The following is a 20,449-nucleotide window of genomic DNA, read 5'->3' as shown; positions in this document are numbered from 1 at the left end:
TTATCACTGGATGACAAAGAATAGCTGAACATGCTACACTATACACCGTAGGAGGATAAAATAATCCAAGCTAACTGCTAAGCTGCAACCCTTGAATGTTTAAACAGGGGTGTGTGGATCGATTAAAATATAAACAGGAGCGATACCAAGTATAGTATCAGTATATAGTTGATATTACAGACAGTGATTATCATTTATCAAAGATTATTATTTATGATCACAAAAACGTTTTTCTCATTGTTGTTGTAGTTTGTAATTCAGGAAATAACTTTAAGAGGGAAAACCAAAGGATGTTTACGTATTTTGCTCAAAATATGGTTTGTAATGAAAGGGAATAAGGAAATCATTCAAATACTCAATTAATATTGTTACACTGCCATCATGTGTTCTACTATGGAAAGCGAAAGCCATTTATCAACAACACCCAGAAACGACGCCGGCTTCGCTGGGCCCCGAGCTCATCTAAGATGGACTGATGCAAAGTGGAAAAGTGTTCTGTGGTCTGACGAGTCCACATTTCAAATTGTTTTTGGAAACTGTGGACGTCGTGTCCTCCGGAACAAAGAGGAAAAAAAACATCCGGATTGTTATAGGCGCAAAGTTGAAAAGCCAGCATCTGTGATGGTATGGGGGTGTATTAGTGCCCAAGACACGGGTAACTTACACATCTGTGAAGGCACCATTATTGCTGAAAGGTACATACAGGTTTTGGAGCAACATATGTTGCCATCCGAGCAATGTTAAAATGGACGCCCCTGCTTATTTCGACAAGACAATGCCAAGCCACGTGTTACAACAGCGTGGCTTCATAGTAAAAGAGTGCGGGTACTAGACTGGTCTGCCTGTAGTCCAGACCTGTCTCCCATTGAAAATGTGTGGCGCAATATTAATCCTAAAATACCACAACGGAGACTGTTGAACAACTTAAGCTGTACATCAAGCAAGAATGGGAAATAATTCCACCTGAAAAGCTTCAAAAATTGGTCTCCTCAGTTCCCAAACGTTTGCTGAGTGTTGTTAAAAGGAAAGGCCATGTAAAATGCCCCTCTGCCAATTTTTTTGCACTGTGTTGCTGCCGTTAAATTCTAAGTTAATGATTATTTGCAAAGAAAATTAAGTTTCCCAGTTTGAACATTAAATATCTTGTCTTTGCAGTCTATTCAATTGAATATAAGTTGAAAAGGATTTGCAAATCATTGTGTTCTGTTTTTATTTACGAATTCCACAACATGCCAACTTCACTGGTTTTGAGTTTTGTGGATTTTAGCATACATTGTTTAAACCTAAAGTCTATGCAAATGATGAACTTCATGTTTCGTTTAGTATTGCGCATCATTTAGTCATTGCAAATACATTCAGTGCTTTGAATTTCTATGTGTTTAAAGAAAATATTTATGATGCTTAGTTTGCCTTCTGCATCCATCTTCTCAGTTCTCTGTTCTCCTCTTTGTTTATCAAACCTGTTTTTTTCCCCTGCACACATCCAGACACTCCTTTTCCCTGCGCTTTGTCTCTTCTTTCCCCACGAGAGCGCTGACGCCACACTGTGAGCCACTTAGAGAGCCATCTTTCCGCCTCCTTCCTGCTCTGTTCGTTTCACTCCAAACATCTCCTGTCGCTTTTTCTGCCTCATTACCATCACCAGCGTTTGCAGACTCTCAATGCTGCTTAGAAATGTTTCATCCGTCGGCTTTTGAGTTTGTTTTTCATCACCGATTACCTCACATTCATCCAAATTCTAGGGCTGAGCGATACTGATAATTTCGATGTTGATTTTTTGGACAAAAACATTTATATACGATTTTTTCCCCCTACTTATTAAAGACTCCAATGAGTGCAAATGACAGAGATAATTCAAAAAAAGTTCTGCTTTTACAAATTCCAAAACCAGTGAAGTTGGCACATTGTGTAAATGGTAAATAAAAACAGAATACAATGATTTGCAAATCCTTTTCAACTTATATTCAATTGAATAGACTGCAAAGACAAGATATTTAACGTTCGAACTGGAAAACTTTGTTATTTTTTGCAAATATTAGCTCATTTGGAATTTGATGCCTGCAACATGTTTCAAAAAAGCTGACACAAGTGGCAAAAAAGACTGAGAAAGTTGAGGAATGCTCATCAAACACTTATTAGGAACATCCCACAGGTGGACAGGCTTATTGGGAACAGGTGGGTGCCATGATTGGGTGTAAAAGCAGCTTCCATGAAATGCTCAGTCATTCACAAACAAGGATGGGGCGAGGGTCACCACTTTGTCAACAAATGTGTGAGCAAATTGTCCAACAGTTTAAGAACAACATTTCTCAACCAGCTATTGCAAGGAATTTAGGGATTTCACCATCTACGGTCTGTAATATCATCAAAAGGTTCAGAGAATCTGGAGAAATCACTGCACGTAAGCGATGATATTACGGACCTTCAATCCCTCAGGCGGTACTGCATCAAAAAGCGACATCAGTGTGTAAAGGATATCACCACATGGGTTCAGGAACACTTCAGAAAACCACTGTCAGTAACTACAGTTGGTCACTACATCTGTAAGTGCAAGTTAAAACTCTACTATGCAATTTTTTTACTAAAAACTGTGCTCAAAAATCATGTCCCTAGTTTTTATGTCACTACCGAAACGGGAGAGTTTTAGAGGCGGGGCAGAGTCTAGATTTAGGCCACAGCCCTACATTTTTTTACCAGAAAAGGACATGACATTTCTGTCCCTGGCTGCATGGTAAGCAACTAAATCCATCCATCCATCCATTTTCTACCCCTTGTCCCTCTCCAGCGGGGGTGCTGGAGCCTATACCAGCTGCATTCGGGCGGAAGGCGGGGTACACCCTGGACAAGTCGCCATGGGGCATTGCAGGGCCAACACAGATAGACAGACAACATTGACACAATTTAGTGTTGCCAATCAACCTATCCCCAGGTGCATGTCTTTGGAGGTGGGAGGAAGCCGGAGTACCCGGACGGAACCCACGCAGTCACGGGAAGAACATGCAAACTCCACACAGACAGACCCCGAGTCTGGGGATCGAAACCAGAACCTCATTTTAATAAAGTTAAAGTTAAAGGCCTACTGAAACCCACTACTACCGACCACGCAGTCTGATAGTTTATATATCAATGATGAAATCTTAACATTGCAACACATGCCAATACGGCCGGGTTAACTTATAAAGTGCAATTTTAAATTTCCAGAGAAACTTCCGGTTGAAAACGTCTATGTATGATGACGTATGCACGTGACGTCAATCGTTGAAACGGAAGTATTGGTACCCCATTGAATCCAATACAAAAAAGCTCTGTTTTTATCTCAAAATTCCACAGTATTCTGGACATCTGTGTTGGTGAATCTTTTGCAATTTGTTTAAAGAACAATGAAGACTGCAAAGAAGAAAGCTGTAGGTGGGATCGGTGTATTAGCGGCTGGCTGCAGCAACACAACCAGGAGGACTTTGACTTGGATAGCAGACGCGCTAGCCGACGCTAGCCGCCGACCGCACGGATGATCGGGTGAAGTCCTTCGTCCTTCCGTCGATCGCTGGAACGCAGGTGAGCACGGGTGTTGATGAGCAGATGAGGGCTGGCTGGCGTAGGTGGAGCGCTAATGTTTTTATCATAGCTCTGTGAGGTCCCGTTGCTAATATAGCTTCAATGGCGTCGTTAGCAACAGCATTATTAAGCTTCGCCAAGCTGGGAATTATTAACCGTGTAGTTTCACTACCGTTCAAAAGTTTGGGGTCACATTGAAATGTCCTTATTTTTTAAGGAAAAGCACTGTACTTTTCAATGAAGATAACTTTAAACTAGTCTTAACTTTAAAGAAATACACTCTATACATTGCTAATGTGGTAAATGACTATTCTAGCTGCAAATGTCTGGTTTTTGGTGCAATATCTACATAGGTGTATAGAGGCCAATTTCCAGCAACTATCACTCCAGTGTTCTAATGGTACAATGTGTTTGCTCATTGGCTCAGAAGGCTAATTGATGATTAGAAAACCCTTGTGCAATCATGTTCACACATCTGAAAACAGTTTAGCTCGTTACAGAAGCTACAAAACTGACTTTCCTTTGAGCAGATTGAGTTTCTGGAGCATCACATTTGTGGGGTCAATTAAACGCTCAAAATGGCCAGAAAAAGAGAACTCTCATCTGAAACTCGACAGTCTATTCTTGTTCTTAGAAATGAAGGCTATTCCACAAAATTGTTTGGGTGACCCCAAACTTTTGAACGGGAGTGTACATGTGCATGGTTTAATAGTATTGTTGATCTTCTGTCTATCCTTCCAGTCAGGGATTTATTTATTTTGTTTATATCTGCATTTGAGCCCGATGCTATCACGTTAGCTCAGTAGCTAAAGAGCTTCGCCGATGTATTGTCGTGGAGATAAAAGTCACTGTGAATGTCCATTTCGCGTTCTCGACTCTCATTTTCAAGAGGATATAGTATCCGAGGTGGTTTAAAATACAAATCCGTGATCCACAATAGAAAAAGGAGAAAGTGTGGAATCCAATGAACCCTTGTACCTAAGTTATGGTCAGAGCGAAAAAAGATACGTCCTGCACTGCACTGTAGTCCTTCACTCTCACGTTCCTCATCCACAAATCTTCATCCTCGCTCAAATTAATGGGGTAATCGTCGCTTTCTCGGTCCGAATCGCTCTCGCTGCTGGCGTAAACAATGGGGAAATGTGAGGAGCCTTTCAACCTGCGACGTCACGCTACTTCCGGTACAGGCAAGGCTTTTTTTATCAGCAACCAAAAGTTGCGACCTTTATCGTCGATGTTCTCTACTAAATCCTTTCAGCAAAAATATGGCAATATCGCGAAATGATCAAGTATGACACATAGAATGGATCTGCTATCCCCGTTTAAATAAAACAATTTCATTTCAGTAGGCCTTTAAAGTACCACTGACAGTCACAGACACACTAGGTGTGGTGAAATTACTCTCTGCATTTGACCCATCCCCTTGTTCCACCCCCTGGGAGGTGAGGGGAGCAGTGAGCAGCAGCGGTGCTGTTTGAATATTTTGGTGATTTAATCCCCAATTCCAACCCTTGATGCTGAGTTCCAAGCAGGGAGGTAATGGGTCCCATTTTTATAGTCTTTGGAATGACTCGGCCGGGGTTTTGAACTCACGACCTACCGATAAGGCAATCTGCTCCACTTTTCCACTTGTTATCAGTTGTACACAGAGTCTTAGTAGATCACATGCAACACGTCTACTGATAGTACATGCAATTTAGTAGTTTGCACACGCTGTTACACCCGTGGTATTTGGATCTTCGAAGATCGGGCCCTATGTGTACCGGCTGCAGCTCAGTAATAGACCAGACTACTGCAACGCACTTCTTGTCGGCATCCCCAGCAAGAACATTCAGAAGCTGCAATACATACAGAATAGTGCTGCTAGGATCCTGATGAGTGTGTGGAAATATGACCATATCACACTAATTCTCAAATCCCTTCACTGGCTACCTGTTCCACTCAGGATTGAATAAAAAGTCTCCCTACTAATCCACCAGTGCCTCCATGGAAATGCCTCCCTCTACCTCAAAGAACTACTTACCCCCAAATCCTCCACACGACACCTCCGCTCCGGACAGGCTAACCTCCTCCAAACCTCAGAGGACAAAGCTACGAACAATGGGAGACCGGGCTTTCTGCTCCGCCGCTCCCAGTCTATGGAACGCTCTCCCTGACCACCTGAGGGCACCACAGACTGTGTATGCCAGGGGTGCTCACACTTTTTCTGCAGGCGAGCTACTTTTCAATTGATCAAGTCGCGGGGATCTACCTCATTCATATATATAATTTATATTTACTTATTTATGAAATATATGTTTTTGTTAACAAGTTAAAGGTGTTTAATGATAATGCAAGCATGTTTAACACATATAGTTAATATTGTTAATAAATTAAAGGTGTTTAATGATAATACAAGAATGTTTAATACATATAGTTAATATTGTTAACAAGTTAAAGGTGTTTAAAGATAATACAAGCATGTTTAACACATATAGTTAATATTGTTAACAAGTTAAAGTTGTTTAAAGATAATACAAGCATGTTTAACACATATAGTTAATATTGTTAACAAGTTAAAGGTGTTTAAAGATAATGCAAGCATGTTTAACACATACAGTTAATATTGTTAACAAGTTAAAGGTGTTTAAAGATAATACAAGCATGTTTAACACATATAGTTAATATTGTTAACAAGTTAAAGGTGTTTAAAGATAATACAAGCATGTTTAACACATAGTTAATATTGTTAACAAGTTAAAGGTGTTTAAAGATAATGCATGCATGTTTAACACATATAGATTCCTTTCTTTCATGAAGACAAGAATATAAGTTGGTGTATTACCTGATTCTGATGACTTGCTTTGATAGGAATCAGACAGTGGTGCTGATAACGTCCGCATTCTAAAATGGAGGAGAAAAAAAGTCCTCCTTTCTGTCCAAAACCACATGAAAGTGGTTGGTTTTTGGCATCTTATTTGTCCAGCTTCCGTACTCCTTTGTATACACTTTACAAGAAATACATTGGCGGCAAACTCCGTAGCTTGCTAGCTTGTGCACGCCAGCTTTCTGAGACTCTTATTTTGTTGGTGCAGGCAGGATGAAGCAGCGCTTTTATCGTGCAACTGTACAGTCGGTCTTTGGAGTTTTGACGACAGGTACGGCGCCAGAGTCTGTTGAATTAAAAAGTGTTTCTCGCCTTCCTGTCGGTAATTTTTTCTTAATAATGAGCTGGCAGCAGCCAGCGTCATCTCAGAAGACCCTCGGGTGCCGTGAATGTCAATCAAGTGACGAAAGTGACGTCATAGTGAAGATTTAGGATCGCTCATTTTTAGGACTATTTTTTTAATGCCTGGCTGGCGATCGACTGACACACCCTCCGTGATCGACTGGTAGCTCGCGATCGACGTAATGTGCACCCCTGGTGTATGCTTTTAAAAAAAGGCTTAAAAACCCTTCTTTTTAAAAAAGCCTTTTTTAGATATATGCATACTAGTTCTAGCTATTAGGCTGTTCTATTTATTTTTTGTATTTATTTTTATTATCTTTTTATTTTTATTTTAATTTATTTTCAATACACTGTAGCACTTTGAGGTTGTTTACTCAATGTAAAGTGCTTTTTACAAATACAATCTATTATTACTATTATTAGTAATACAACATCAGCCTTTTTCTAACACACACATTCTTTTCAAATAACTACCACAAAAACAACACTTAGAAATTCAGTCATTTATTTATTTCATCATAACATTTAAAAGCATTTAAAAGGAGACAGTCTGAACAAAAATGCCTGTCAGTCTTCATTCAGGGAGGTGGCCTTCTACAATGAAGGTGTATGTATACGTCTGACTCTGCTGAGTCGGCTTTTCTCTTACATACGTTACAATTAGAGTGAGTGTGTAGCGTCTCTGCAAAATGTCAGCATGTTTCACAAAGGCCATCAGTTTACCCCCCAGCCTGCGGGTCACCGCGGGTGTGCACTCACAGACATGAAGCATGCTGACTTGTACGACCGAGCGGGGATGGATGTCGGTTCTGTTGCAACACAATGACTCAAAGCATCACAAATACTTGAGGACGCGGGCCAGGGAGCAAACAAACTGCGAGGGTGGACGGGCAGCAGAGTGGGAGGCAGAAGTAAAGTACTATTCACCAGGCATATGTTCATTTTACTTGAACACATTTTTATAATGGGTTTTATTTTTGTCTTGGGGGCGGGGGGGCTAGGGGGGTCGTCATCATAAACTACAGTGGACGCTGCTTAATTTGCAACATGTTTATAGCAGTGGCGGGGCGTGCGTTTCTCACCTAGGCCTTCAGTGATGTCCTACTTAGTCCGACTTCACCTCTCAAAATACCGTATTTGATGTCACCACATGGACACGGCTGGAGATACTATACAGAAACCCACTTGCACACTACTGGGCATTGAACCCCCTCAACAGTGTACAAAACAGTCTATTTTTCTGCCTATTTAACATTCAATAAACCCACTTCAATAATTAAACTGTCAAAATTAAAAGAATTGTATAAAATAGAGATGTCCGATAATGGCTTTTTTGCCGATCCGATATTGTCCAACTCTTAATTACCGATTACGATATCAACCGATGCCGATACATACAGTCGTGGAATTAACACATTATTATGCCTAATTTTGTTGTGATGCCCCGCTGGATGCATTAAACAATGTAACAAGGTTTTTCAAAATAAATCAACTCAAGTTATGGGAAAAAAATGCCAACATGGCACTGCCATATTTATTATTGAAGTCACAAAGTGCATTATTTTTTTTAACATGCCTCAAAACAGCAGCTTGGAATTTGGGACATGCTCTCCCTGAGAGAGCAAGAGGAGGCTGAAGTGGGCGGAGTTGAGGGGGCGGGGTTTTTGGGCAGGAGGTAGCGGGGGGTATATATTGTAGCGTCCCGGAAGAGTTAGTGCTGCAAGGGGTTCTGGGTATTTGTTCTGTTGTGTTTATGTTGTGTTACGGTGCGGATGTTCTCCCGAAATGTGTTTGTCATTCTTGTTTGGTGTGGTTTCACAGTGTAAAGTTGTTTATATGGCCACCCTCAGTGTGACCTATATGGCTGTTGACCAAGTATGCATGCATTCACTTGTGTGTGTGAAAAGCCGTAGATATTATTGTCATGTCTGTGTTAATCATGTTTTTGTTTGGCCATGTTTTGCTTGGTTTTTGGACTCTCTTTAGTTCCTGGTTGCACTTCCTTGTTTTGTTTGGATTCCATGGTCACCCATTAGTTTTCACCTGTCATGTCACACACCTGTTTCACGTTTTGAGTCACGCACCTGTTGTTAATCATGTCTGGGTTATTTAAGTCTTTCTTTCTGTTCACTCGTTCGGCGTTCATTGTCTTTGTCACACCGGTTCATGTCTCTTGCTGACCAAGTAAGTCATAGTCCATGTCATAGCTTCCGCTAACTAGCAGCTTCTTTTATGTTTTAGGCACGCTTGCCTTTTTTGTTGTATTTTTGTGTTTGTGTTAGTGAGTGATTTTGTTAAATAAATCCAAGCCTACCTTCACGCTGTCGTCCGAAGCCGTCTTTTGCGTTGGAAGAACAACCCCGCAGCGAGCTGCGACTCCCCCTCGTGTCAGAATGAACGCAGCCGACGTTCTTCCGCAGACGAGCCCCGAGGAGGTGATGGAGACGCGCTGGCGAAGATGGAGGCCAGCCAGAAAGGCTTCTTTTCGCCAGCATGGCGCGTCGTTCCCCCAGGATCCTCCTCCGGACAACAAGAGCCCCCAACCAGCCCAGTCTTCCTCGCCGCCGCAGGAGACCCGTGCTGATGACGTCATCCCGCCCCCTGGTGATGACGTCAGAGACCAAGACTTTTTTTTAGATTCTATTTACGCCCTCTGTCAGCCGCCCACTAAGGACTTTGTTTTAAAGAAAAATCCTTTTGAGAAGATTTTTTCTAAATTTAGATTTTTTCAGACCCAGTCTAAAGTGGGGGTGGTGAATAGACATTTTGGACAATTTAATGGGGAGGATTCTGCCCCCCTCCTGACCTCCCTCCACCCACCCCAAAAAACGGTTCCAGACGGGGAGTGCGTCTGGTATCCGCTCCTTGAGGGGGGGGGGGGGGGGGCTAGGGCCAGGAGCTGTAATAGTGGGGTGACTCAGCTGCGCCCAGCCAGGCAGCAACCTCCGGCTAGGCCACCTGCACCACGTCAAGTTCCTCCACGCCAAGCTCCAGTGCTGCCAGTACCAGCTCCACGCGGCCAAGCTCCGGTACCAGCTCCACGCGGCCAAGCTCCGTTACCAGCTCCAGGCGGCCAAGCTCCGGTACCAGCTCCACGACGCCAAGCTCCGGTACCAGCTCCACGGCGCCAAGCTCTGGTTCCTGCACCACGACGCCAAGCTCCGGTTCCTGCACCACGAGGCCAAGCTCCGATTCCTGAACCACGAGGCCAAGCTCCGGTTCCTGCACCACGACTCCAAGCTCCAGTTCCAGCTCCACGCTGCCAAGCTCCGGTTCCAGCTCCACGCTGCCAAGCTCCAGTTCCAGCTCCACGCTGCCAAGCTCCGGTTCCAGCTCCACGCTGCCAAGCTCCGGTTCCAGCTCCACGACGCCAAGCTCCGGTACCAGCTCCACGACGCCAAGCTCCGGTACGAGCTCCACGCCAAGACCAAGACCCTCGCCTAGACCAAGACCAAGTCCAAGACCAACCATGCCAAGACCAAGTCCAAGACCAACCATGCCAAGACCAAATCCAAGACCAACCATGCCAAGACCAAGTCCAAGACCAACCATGCCAAGACCAAGACCAAGTCCAAGACCAACCATGCCAACACCAAGACCAACCATGCCAAGACCAACCATGGCCACGCCAAGCTTCGCCGCCCGATGCGCCACGCCAAGTTTCGCCACCCGAAGCGCCACGCCAAGCTTCGCCGCCCGAAGCGCCACGCCAAGCATCGCCGCCCGAAGCGCCACGCCAAGCTTCGCTACCTGCTTCCCTGCCTGCTTCATCTGCTGCACCCGCACCTGCGTCATCTGCGGCTTCCACGCCTGCAATGACGACGACGCGCCTGCCTCCTCGTCTGCCACGGTTGTGGCCACTACCTGGTCGTCCGCCTCGCCAAGTGCGCCCACCTGATCGTCGGCCACGCATGTGGCCCTTTCCGGGTCGCCCACCTCGCCTGTGGCGGCGGCGTTCCACTCGCCGCCGCCGCATGACTATGCCTCGGTGGATTCGGGGTCACTTGGCCTGGCGACCCACCGCCATGTCCCCCTCCCGCCCTCCCATGACTCTTGATCCTGTTTTTTGTTTTTGGACATCTGGGATCTGTCCGTTAGGGGGAGGGGTTCTGTCATGTCTGTGTTAATCATGTTTTTGTTTGGCCATGTTTTGCTTGGTTTTTGGACTCTCTTTAATTCCTGGTTGAACTTCCTTGTTTTGTTTGGTTTCCATGGTCACCCATTAGTTTTCACCTGTCATGTCACGCACCTGTTTCACGTTTTGAGTCACACACCTGTTGTTAATCATGTCTGGGTTATTTAAGTCTTTCTTTCTGTTCACTCATTCGGCGTTCATTGTCTTTGTCACACCGGTTCATGTCTCTTGCTGACCAAGTAAGTCATAGTCCATGTCATAGCTTCTACTAACTAGCAGCTTCTTTTATGTTTTAGGCACGCTTGCCTTTTTTGTTGTATTTTTGTGTTTGTGGTAGTGAGTGATTTTGTTAAATAAATCCAAGCCTACCTTCACGCTGTCGTCCGAAGCCGTCTTTTGCGTTGGAAGAACAACCCCGCAGCGAGCTGCGACTCCCCCTCGTGACAATTATGTAATTGGGACGGCACGCAGAGGCAGTGCCTTTAAGGTTTATTGGCGCTCTGTACTTCTCCCTAAAGTCCGTGTACCACTCCGTACAGCGGCGTTTTAAAAAGTCATACATTTTACTTTTGGTAACCGATACCGATATAACATTTTGAAGCATTTATCGGCCGATAATATCGCCAGTCTGATATTATCGGACATCCCTAGTATAAAACAAATGAAACATGAAAAAATTAAGAAATAAAGTATTTGAACTCACAATTTGGAGCACCCATTCGACGCCTTATAAGCCAGTGGTAGTCGGTAGTTGGGCGTAGTCGGTTGATTGGTGTGAAAGTCGCTTCCAGTGTCGGCCGACCTCGTCTCACAAGATGTAGTTCCTCTTAAGTATCCTTCTTGAAAATGGCCTTGTGAATGTATATCTGCCACCTAATCAACATTTTGCTCTCCTTCTTTGTGAGTACCGGTGAGTTTTCTGTGGCTTTCTACGGCTCGTACGGTTCCAGTGCCACTTCCTGTTTTCGCAACTTGTGATTGGATACTCACTTGGGACTCCTAAGTGAGTAGCCAATCACAGGAGGCGTAAATGTCAGGGCCAGCTAGAAGGCCTTACAGGTTTTGGAGCAACATATGTTGCCATCAAAGCAACATCTTTTTCATGGACGCCCCTGCTTATTTCAGCAAGACAATGCCAAGCCACATTTTGCACGTGTTACAACAGCGTGACTTCGTAGTAAAAGAGTGCGGGTACTAGACTTGCCTGCCTGTAGTCCAGACCTGTCTCCCATTGAAAATGTGTGGCACATCATGAAGCGTAAAATACGACAACGGAGACCCCGGACTGTTAAACAACTTAAGCTGTACATCAAGCACGAATGGGAAATAATTCCACCTGAAAAGCTTCAAAAATTGGTCTCCTCAGTTCCCAAACGTTTACTGAGTGTTGTTAAAAGGAAAGGCCATGTAACACAGTGGTAAAAATGCCCCTGTGCCAACTTTTTTGCAACGTGTTGCTGCCATTCAATTCTAAGTGTCAGGATCCGTGGTCCGGATCATGTTTTGTTTCGTTATGTTCTGTTAGTTTTGGACTCCCTTAGTTCCTGTTTTGTGCACATCTGGGTTTTTTTTGGTTACCATGGGTACTAGTTGGTTCCACCTGCCTCTGATTAGTGTTCTGGACGTTCTCCTGCTGCCGAGCACTAATCAGAGAGCTATTTATTCACGTTGCTCGCCACACTCGGTCTGGCTTCATTGTTTGCGAATGCAACAATTACGTTGTGCTAAGTTTTGGTTATTTAGCTTCTCGTGCGAACGGCACGCTTTCCTTTTGTTTGTTCCCCGCATGTTGTACTGTGTATGATTTATGGATTAAATCATGTTCCTACCTCACGCTTTGTCCGGAGTTGTCCGTTCTGCATCTGGGAGAACGACCCCGCAGTGAGCTGCGACCCCTCACGTGACAGAATGAAGCCAGCCCGAGTGTGGCGAGCAACGTGAATAAATAGCTCTCTGATTAGTGCTCGGCAGCAGGTGAACGTGCCGAACACTAATCAGAGGCAGGTGAAACCAATTAGTACCCATGGTAACCAAAACAAACCCAGAAGTGCACAAAACAGGAACTAAGGGAGTTCAAAACTAACAGAACGTAACTAAACAAAACATGATCCGGCCACGGATCATGACACAAGTTAATGATTATTTGCAAAAAAATAAAAATAAATTGTCTTTGCAGTCTATTCAATTGAATATAAGTTGAAAAGGATTTGCAAATCATTGTATTCTGTTTTTATTGACCATTTACACTGCAAAAACTGAAATCTAAGTAAGATTAAATATCTCAAATAAGGGTGATATTTGCTTATTTTCTGTCTAAAAAGATAATTCTTCTCACTAAGCAGATTTTATGTTAGAGTGTTTTACCGTATTTTTCGGAGTATAAGTCGCATCGGAGTATAAGTCGCACCTGCCAAAAATGCACAATAAAGAAGGAAAAAAACATATATAAGTCGCATTTTTTGGGAACTTTTATTTGACAGAACCCAACACCAAGAATAGACATTTGAAAGGCAATTTAAAATAAATAAAGAAAAGTGAACAACAGGCTGAATAAGTGTACGTTATATGACGCATAAATAACCAACTGAGAACGTGCCTGGTATCTTAAAGGCCTACTGAAATTAAATGTTTTTATTTAAACGGGGATAGCAGATCCATTCTATGTGTCATACTTGATCATTTCGCGATATTGCCATATTTTTGCTGAAAGGATTTAGTAGAGAACATCGATGATAAAGTTCGCAACTTTTGGTCGCTGATAAAAAAGCCTTGCCTGTACCGGAAGTAGCGTGACGTCACAGGAGGAAGGGCTCCTCACATTTCCCCATTGTTTACAATGCAGCGAGAGAGATTCGGACCGAGAAAGCGACGATTACCCCATTAATTTGAGCGAGGATGAAAGATTTGTGGATGAGGGACGTGAAAGTGAAGGATTAGAGTGCAGTGCAGGACGTATCTTTTTTCGCTCTGACCGTAACTTAGGTACAAGCTGGCTCATTGGATTCCACACTCTCTCCTTTTTCTATTGTGGATCACGGATTTGTATTTTAAACCACCTCGGATACTATATCCTCTTGAAAATGAGAGTCGAGAACGCGAAATGGACATTCACAGTGACTTTTAGCTCCACGACAATACATCGGCAAAACACTTTAGCTACGGAGCTAACGTGATAGCATCGGGCTCAAATGCAGATATAAACAAAAGAAATAAACCCCTGACTGGAAGGATAGACAGAAGATCAACAATACTATTAAACCATGTACATGTAAATACACGGTTAATAATTCCCAGCTTGGCGAAGCTTAACAATGCTGTTGCTAACAACGCCATTGAAGCTAACTTAGCAACGGGACCTCACAGAACTATGATAAAAAAATTAGCGCTCCACCGACGCCAGCCAGCCCTCATCTGCTCATCAACACCCGTGCTCACCTGCGTTCCAGCGATCGACGGAAGGACGAAGGACTTCACCCGATCATCCGTGCGGTCGCCAGCTAGCACGTCTGCTATCCAAGTCAAAGTCCTCCTGGTTGTGTTGCTGCAGCCAGCCGCTAATACACCGATCCCACCTACAACTTTCTTCTTTGCAGTCTCCATTGTTCATTAAACAAATTGCAAAAGATTCACCAACACAGATGTCCAGAATACTGTGGAATTTTGAGATGAAAACAGAGCTTTTTGTATTGGATTCAATGGTGTCCGAATACTTCCGTTTAACTAGTGAAGTCACGCGCATACGTCATCATACATAGACGTTTTCAACCGGAAGTTTCTCGGGAAATTTAAAATTGCACTTTATAAGTTAACCCGGCCGTATTGGCATGTGTTGCAATGTTAAGATTTCATCTTTGATATATAAACTATCAGACTGCGTGGTCGGTAGTAGTGGGTTTCAGTAGGCATTTAACGTAACATATTATGGTAAGAGTCATTCAAATAACTATAACATATAATAAATAAATGATAAATGGGTTATACTTGTATAGCGCTTTTCTACCTTCAAGGTACTCAAAGCACTTTGACAGTATTTCCACATTCACCCATTCACACACACATTCACACACTGATGGCGGGAGCTGCCATGCAAGGCGCTACCAGCACCCATCAGGAGCAAGGGTGAAGTGTCTTGCCCAAGGACACAACGGACGTGACTAAGATGGTAGAAGGTGGGAATTGAACCCCAGTAACCAGCAACCCTCCGATTGCTGGCACGGCCACTCTAGCAACTTCGCCACGCCGCCCCTGTATATATATATATAGAACATGCTATACGTTTACTAAACAATCTGTCACTCCTAATCGCTAAATCTGATGAAATCTTATACGTCTAGTCTCTTACGTGAATGAGCTAAATAATACTATTTGATATTTTACGGTATGTGTGAATAATTTCACACATAAGTCGCTCCTAAGTATAAGTCGCACACCCGGCCAAACTATGAAAAAAACTGTGACTTATAGTACGAAAAATACGGTACTTGTTTTAAGGGTTTTAAATGATCTCAGTAAGATATTACAGCTTGTTGCTGTAATATGCTTGAAACTAGAATATCAACTGATGCAAAGCTGTGTCATCAACACTCACAAGTATAAAAGTACTTTTTTAAAGTAATAATTTCTTACTTCAAGCATGAAAAAAAAAAATTCATGATTTTGACACGAATGTGTCTCATATTAAAAAAAATCAAATTAAATCAAAATTAATCAAATAAAATAGTAAAAATTAATCAAAATTAATTAAAACAATTAAAATTAATTTAAAAATGAATCCAATAAAATAGAAAAATTAATCATCCATCCATCCATTTTCTACCGCTTATTCCCTTTGGGGCCACGGGGGGCGCTGGAGCCTATCTCAGCTACAATTGGGCGGAAGCAAATTTTAAAAAATCATGACTTTGACACAATTGTGTCTCATAATTAAAATAGATAACAGCCAAATGGACTTTGCTGTTTTATTTTCAATTAAACAAGAGAACATACGTACTCATATAGTGGTACAGTTGGCTCAGTACAGTAAACTGACTTAAACATTTAACATGTGACATTTCAAACAATTTTGAACAGAATTAGTCCATGCACATTCACATAAATTTTTCAAAATTACAATAAAAAAAAAAAGTTGGCTGGGGGCCGGGCTGTATGTAAGCGCACTAATTGACTGAAAGAGCACGCACTTGGCGCGATGATGTCATGTTATCGATGGAAAAATTCATTTTTAGACAATATGATTTGCCTGAGCAGCTAGGAGACCCCGAGAGTAAAAAGCGGTTGCCTTGTTGCCTTTCCATTAAGAACAATAAACTAGTTTTTTGTGTAAGTTTGCTGGTTTCCAGAAATGTAATGCCGAGCGCATATCATTATGTCAAGATAATGGCACCAGCATTTACTTAATTTAAGAATATTTTTCAACATATTGAGCAAAAAGGCCTCTTTTTTTCTTTTTTCTACCAAGAAAAGTGCACTTGTTATTAGTGAGAATATACTTATTTTAAGGTATTTTTGGGTTCATTGAGGTTAGCTAATTTTACTTGTTTTGGAAAGTCTTGACAAGCCGAATTTTCTTGTTCTATTGGCAGATAATTTTGCTTAGTTCAAATAAAATACCCCTAATGTTTGTATTTTTTGTTTTTGTTTTTGAACACTGACTTTTTGCAGTGTACACAACTTGCCAACTTCACTGGTTTTAGATTTTGTATTCTGCTAAACCACCCAAGGTAACATAAGCTTGTCCGTGGGGTTCTTGTTATATGTTTTGCTTTGAAAAATGTAACTGTGAGCAAGTTTCAAACAGCGCCAATAAGTGAAACCATTGCTCCCTGCATGACGTTGGCCACCCACCAAACAATTAATTTGGTCTCAGTTGTATGTGCAGTTTTTGTTTCTGAGTTATTTAATTTCTTTTTGGTAAATCAAAGCTCACCGAAGCAAACATTTTTCTCCAAAATAATCTCATTTGTGTGTGCTGGTTTGTGCCTTTTAAAATGACTGATTGTACTGTTCGTCAGACATCAAAGATAACATTTCCCGGAAGCGATATCATCAGCCCCTGGACATTTTCCATATTCAACTGAAATAGTTTCGTTTTATACAGCTACGTCTCTGCTGGTTTGTTAGAATTATCAATCGTTTTTGATTCATTGTAGTTTTTTTCAACTGTGATATGAATTTGAAGAATGTCAAGGGACTACATTACCTTTGATAGAGCCCACAAAAACAGCACAATCGATCGTTTTTCAATAGCCAGTTTTGCATGGAGTGAGGGGCCAACTTGACATACTGTAGGTACATTAGCTGTTTCATAGTGTCTTCCACATGCTTGTGCTAGTAACACGTCATTTTAATTAGGGACAGTGCAAGAACATAAAATGAAGGAGCAAACAAATACGTAGCGCACAAAGGCCAACAGTCACTCTGTACAATAATCCAGCACCAGACAGGTGAACCAGAAGGAACTTAAATAGGCCTAATTAACAATGGAAAACAGGTACGCTGGAGGAAAACCCTATAGCAGGGGTGTCAAAAGTGCGGCCCGGGGGCCATTTGCGGCCCGCAGCTAATTGTTTACCGGCCCACCACACATTCTGCAAAAATTGAAAAATTGATAATATTGCAAAAATTTAAAAAAACATTTAAAAAAAGTGGAATAAGGTGAAATCTAACAAGAAAAAGTTGCAATGTTGACACAAAGCTGCCATGCAGGCTGTTTTTTTTCTTTTGTCTTTGTTTATTTTTCTTTTTTTTGCCATTGCTGAAAAAAAAAAAGACTAAAAATCTATGTTATAATGAATTCTTAGTTAAAAAAATATCACTTTAAAATGTTTTATGTGGAAAAAATATTGCATATATTGTGTGGTTGCCATATAAAAAAATCAAAGTTTTATTTGACAAAAGAGCATAAAACAAACAAAATAATAGTTCAAACGTAAAATCGACAGATATATCTGAAGTTGATCTCGTAATTTAAGTGTTAAAAGTAAAAAAAACCTAATAAAAATGTATCACTTTATGAGTGGGGGACCTTTTGGATCCCAAATATATTTAGTAGGATTTTATTTAACTTTTCACTGTGATTACTCAAAAATATTAAATAATTGAAATCAATGGTGTCCTGCATTATTGATCTTTTAAGGCTCTAATTACTAAATACTGCATATTTCAGTTTTGCTATAAAAAACAATGTTGTCTTTGACAGAAAATCTTCTTTTTTTTTTTTTTTACTTTATATCAACCTCAAGTTGATATAGAGATATACTGTAAGCGTTAAATAATAAAAAAAATAAAATAATTTGACTTATTTTTAACAGTTTAATGACTGAGACCCTTTATAGTCCCCGGGAGCCCTAAAGGTTAAAAAAAAAAAATCCATATATTTTGTTAAGGTTTGAAAATGAAAAATATCAAAATGGCCCCCGCATGCTTAAATTTTTCCGTGTACGGCCCTCAGTGGAAAAAGTTTGGACACCCCTGCCCTATAGGGACTAAGCAGGAACTACAACACTAAAACTAGAAAGTAGAAGCAGCAGGACAGGAAATGACACCAAACGTCATGTATAAAACCCAAAACCAGTGAAGTTGGCACGTAAATAAAAACAAAATACAATGATTTGCAAATCCTTTTCAACTTATATTCAATAAAGACAAGATACTTAATGTTCGAACCGGTAAACTTTGTTATTTTTTGTAAATATTAGCTCATTTGAAATTTGAATCCCTGCAACATATATCAAAAAAAGCTGGCACGAGTGGCAAAAAAGACTGAGAAAGTTGAGGAATGCTCAGAAAACACTTATTTGGAACATCCCACAGGTGAACGGGCTAATTGGGAACAGGTGGGTGCCATGATTGGGTATAAAAGCAGCTTCCATGAAATGCTCAGTCATTCACAAACAAGGATGGGGCGAGGGTCACCACTTTGTCAGCAAATGTGTGAGCAAATTGTCCAACAGTTTAAGAACAACATTTCTCAACCAGCTATTGCAAGGAATTCAGGGATTTCACCATCTACGGTCCGTAATATCATCAAAATGTTCAGAGGATATGGAGAAAGCACTGCACGTAAGCGGCAAGGCTGAAAACCAACATTGAATGCCTGTGACCTTCGATCCCTCAGGCAGTACTGCATCAAAAACCGACATCAGTGTGTAAAGGATATCACTCAGGAACACTTCAGAAAACCACTGTCAGTAACTACAGTTGGTCGCTACATCTGTAAGTGCAAGTTAAAACTCTACTATGCAAAGCGAAAGCCATTTATCAACAACACCCAGAAACGCCGCCAGCTTCACTGGGCCCGAGTTCATCTAAAATGGACTGATGCAAAGTGGAAAAGTGTTCTGTGGTCCGATGAGTCCACATTTCAAATTGTTTTTTGGAAACTGTGGACGTTGTCCCGTCCGGACCAAAGAGGAAAAGAACCATCCTGATTGTTATAGGGGCGAAGTTCAAAAGCCAGCATCTGTGATGGTATGGTGGTGTATTAGTGCCCAAAGAATGGGTAACTTACACATCTGTGAAAGGTACATATAGGTATTGGAGCAATATATGATGCCATCCAAGCAACGTCTTTTTCATGGACGCCCCTGCTTATTTCAGCAAGACGATGCCAAGCCACATTCTGCACGTGTTACAACAGCGTTGCTTTGCACGTCATTGTATTCAGTTTTTACTGGTTTTGGGTTTTGGGTTTTGGGTTTTGTGGCATAATGGCAAATACCCTAATATTTCTTCTCATGAACTCCTAAATAATCTTCTTCCATGTCTTGTTTGTGCAGACTAACGATGTGGCAGGAAACACATGGAATTGGCTCTACTTCATCCCGCTCATCATCATCGGCTCCTTTTTCATGCTCAACTTGGTCCTCGGTGTCCTATCGGGGTAAGTCATCTTTTTAAGACTAAATCAACCAAAAATACTTAATTACTTTTTGCACATTTGTGGATGCGTTGATCCTACAGCTTAAGCAATCTTTTCATGCCCATCGATGTTAAGTGGAAGACATTAATCCAAAAGAAAAGTGGAATGCCGTGCAAGTGACCTTGACGATATGGGTGTCCCGATACAACTTTTTCACTTCTGATACGATATTGGAGCCTGGAGTATTGGCCGATATTGATCCGATACGATATCAGCAGAAGTCACACACACTTTTGGTATATTTTAGTGCGGAAAGTTAGAAAAGGTTTGATCAAGTAAAATGAGCCAAACAGATCGGTCGGTATGAAAAACACCAAGTTATTTATTATTAACCGTCTAGAATGAACCAATGCTGAAGTGGATCGGTACTTTGTTCTAATGTTCTCAATAATTCATTAAGTTGAAGGGGAACTGCGGTTTATTTAGGGAATTTAGCCCATCATCCACAATTCTTATGTTTCTCTTTTCTGTGTATTCTAAACATTACAAACAATGCATGTAATGCAGGCTATTCTGCCTATAAAGTCCTCTAAAAACCATCCAAAATCCTCCAAAGCTGTTTTATATACAGTGCATCCGGAAAGTATTTACAGCGCTTCACTTTTTCCACATTTTGTTATGTTACAGCCTT

At 41.6% G+C, this 20,449-nt stretch overlaps 1 protein-coding gene across 3 annotated transcripts in view; it reads left to right on the top strand.

Moving 5' to 3' along the window:
- The window catches only part of cacna1bb (calcium channel, voltage-dependent, N type, alpha 1B subunit, b), a 402,467-nt gene that overhangs the window by 155,375 nt on the left and 226,643 nt on the right, over positions 1 to 20,449 (top strand). For all 3 annotated transcript variants that reach the window (XM_062031560.1, XM_062031561.1, XM_062031559.1), the window contains exon 7: positions 19,676 to 19,779. In XM_062031560.1, coding sequence (XP_061887544.1) covers positions 19,676 to 19,779 — 104 coding nt within the window. The remainder of the gene's footprint in view (positions 1 to 19,675; positions 19,780 to 20,449) is intronic.

Source organism: Entelurus aequoreus, linkage group LG21 (genome assembly GCF_033978785.1).
Source record: "Entelurus aequoreus isolate RoL-2023_Sb linkage group LG21, RoL_Eaeq_v1.1, whole genome shotgun sequence".
Classification (NCBI taxonomy): Eukaryota; Metazoa; Chordata; class Actinopteri; order Syngnathiformes; family Syngnathidae; genus Entelurus; species Entelurus aequoreus.
Note: the sequence above shows the minus strand (reverse complement) of the source record. Positions and strands in the feature narration are given on the sequence as shown.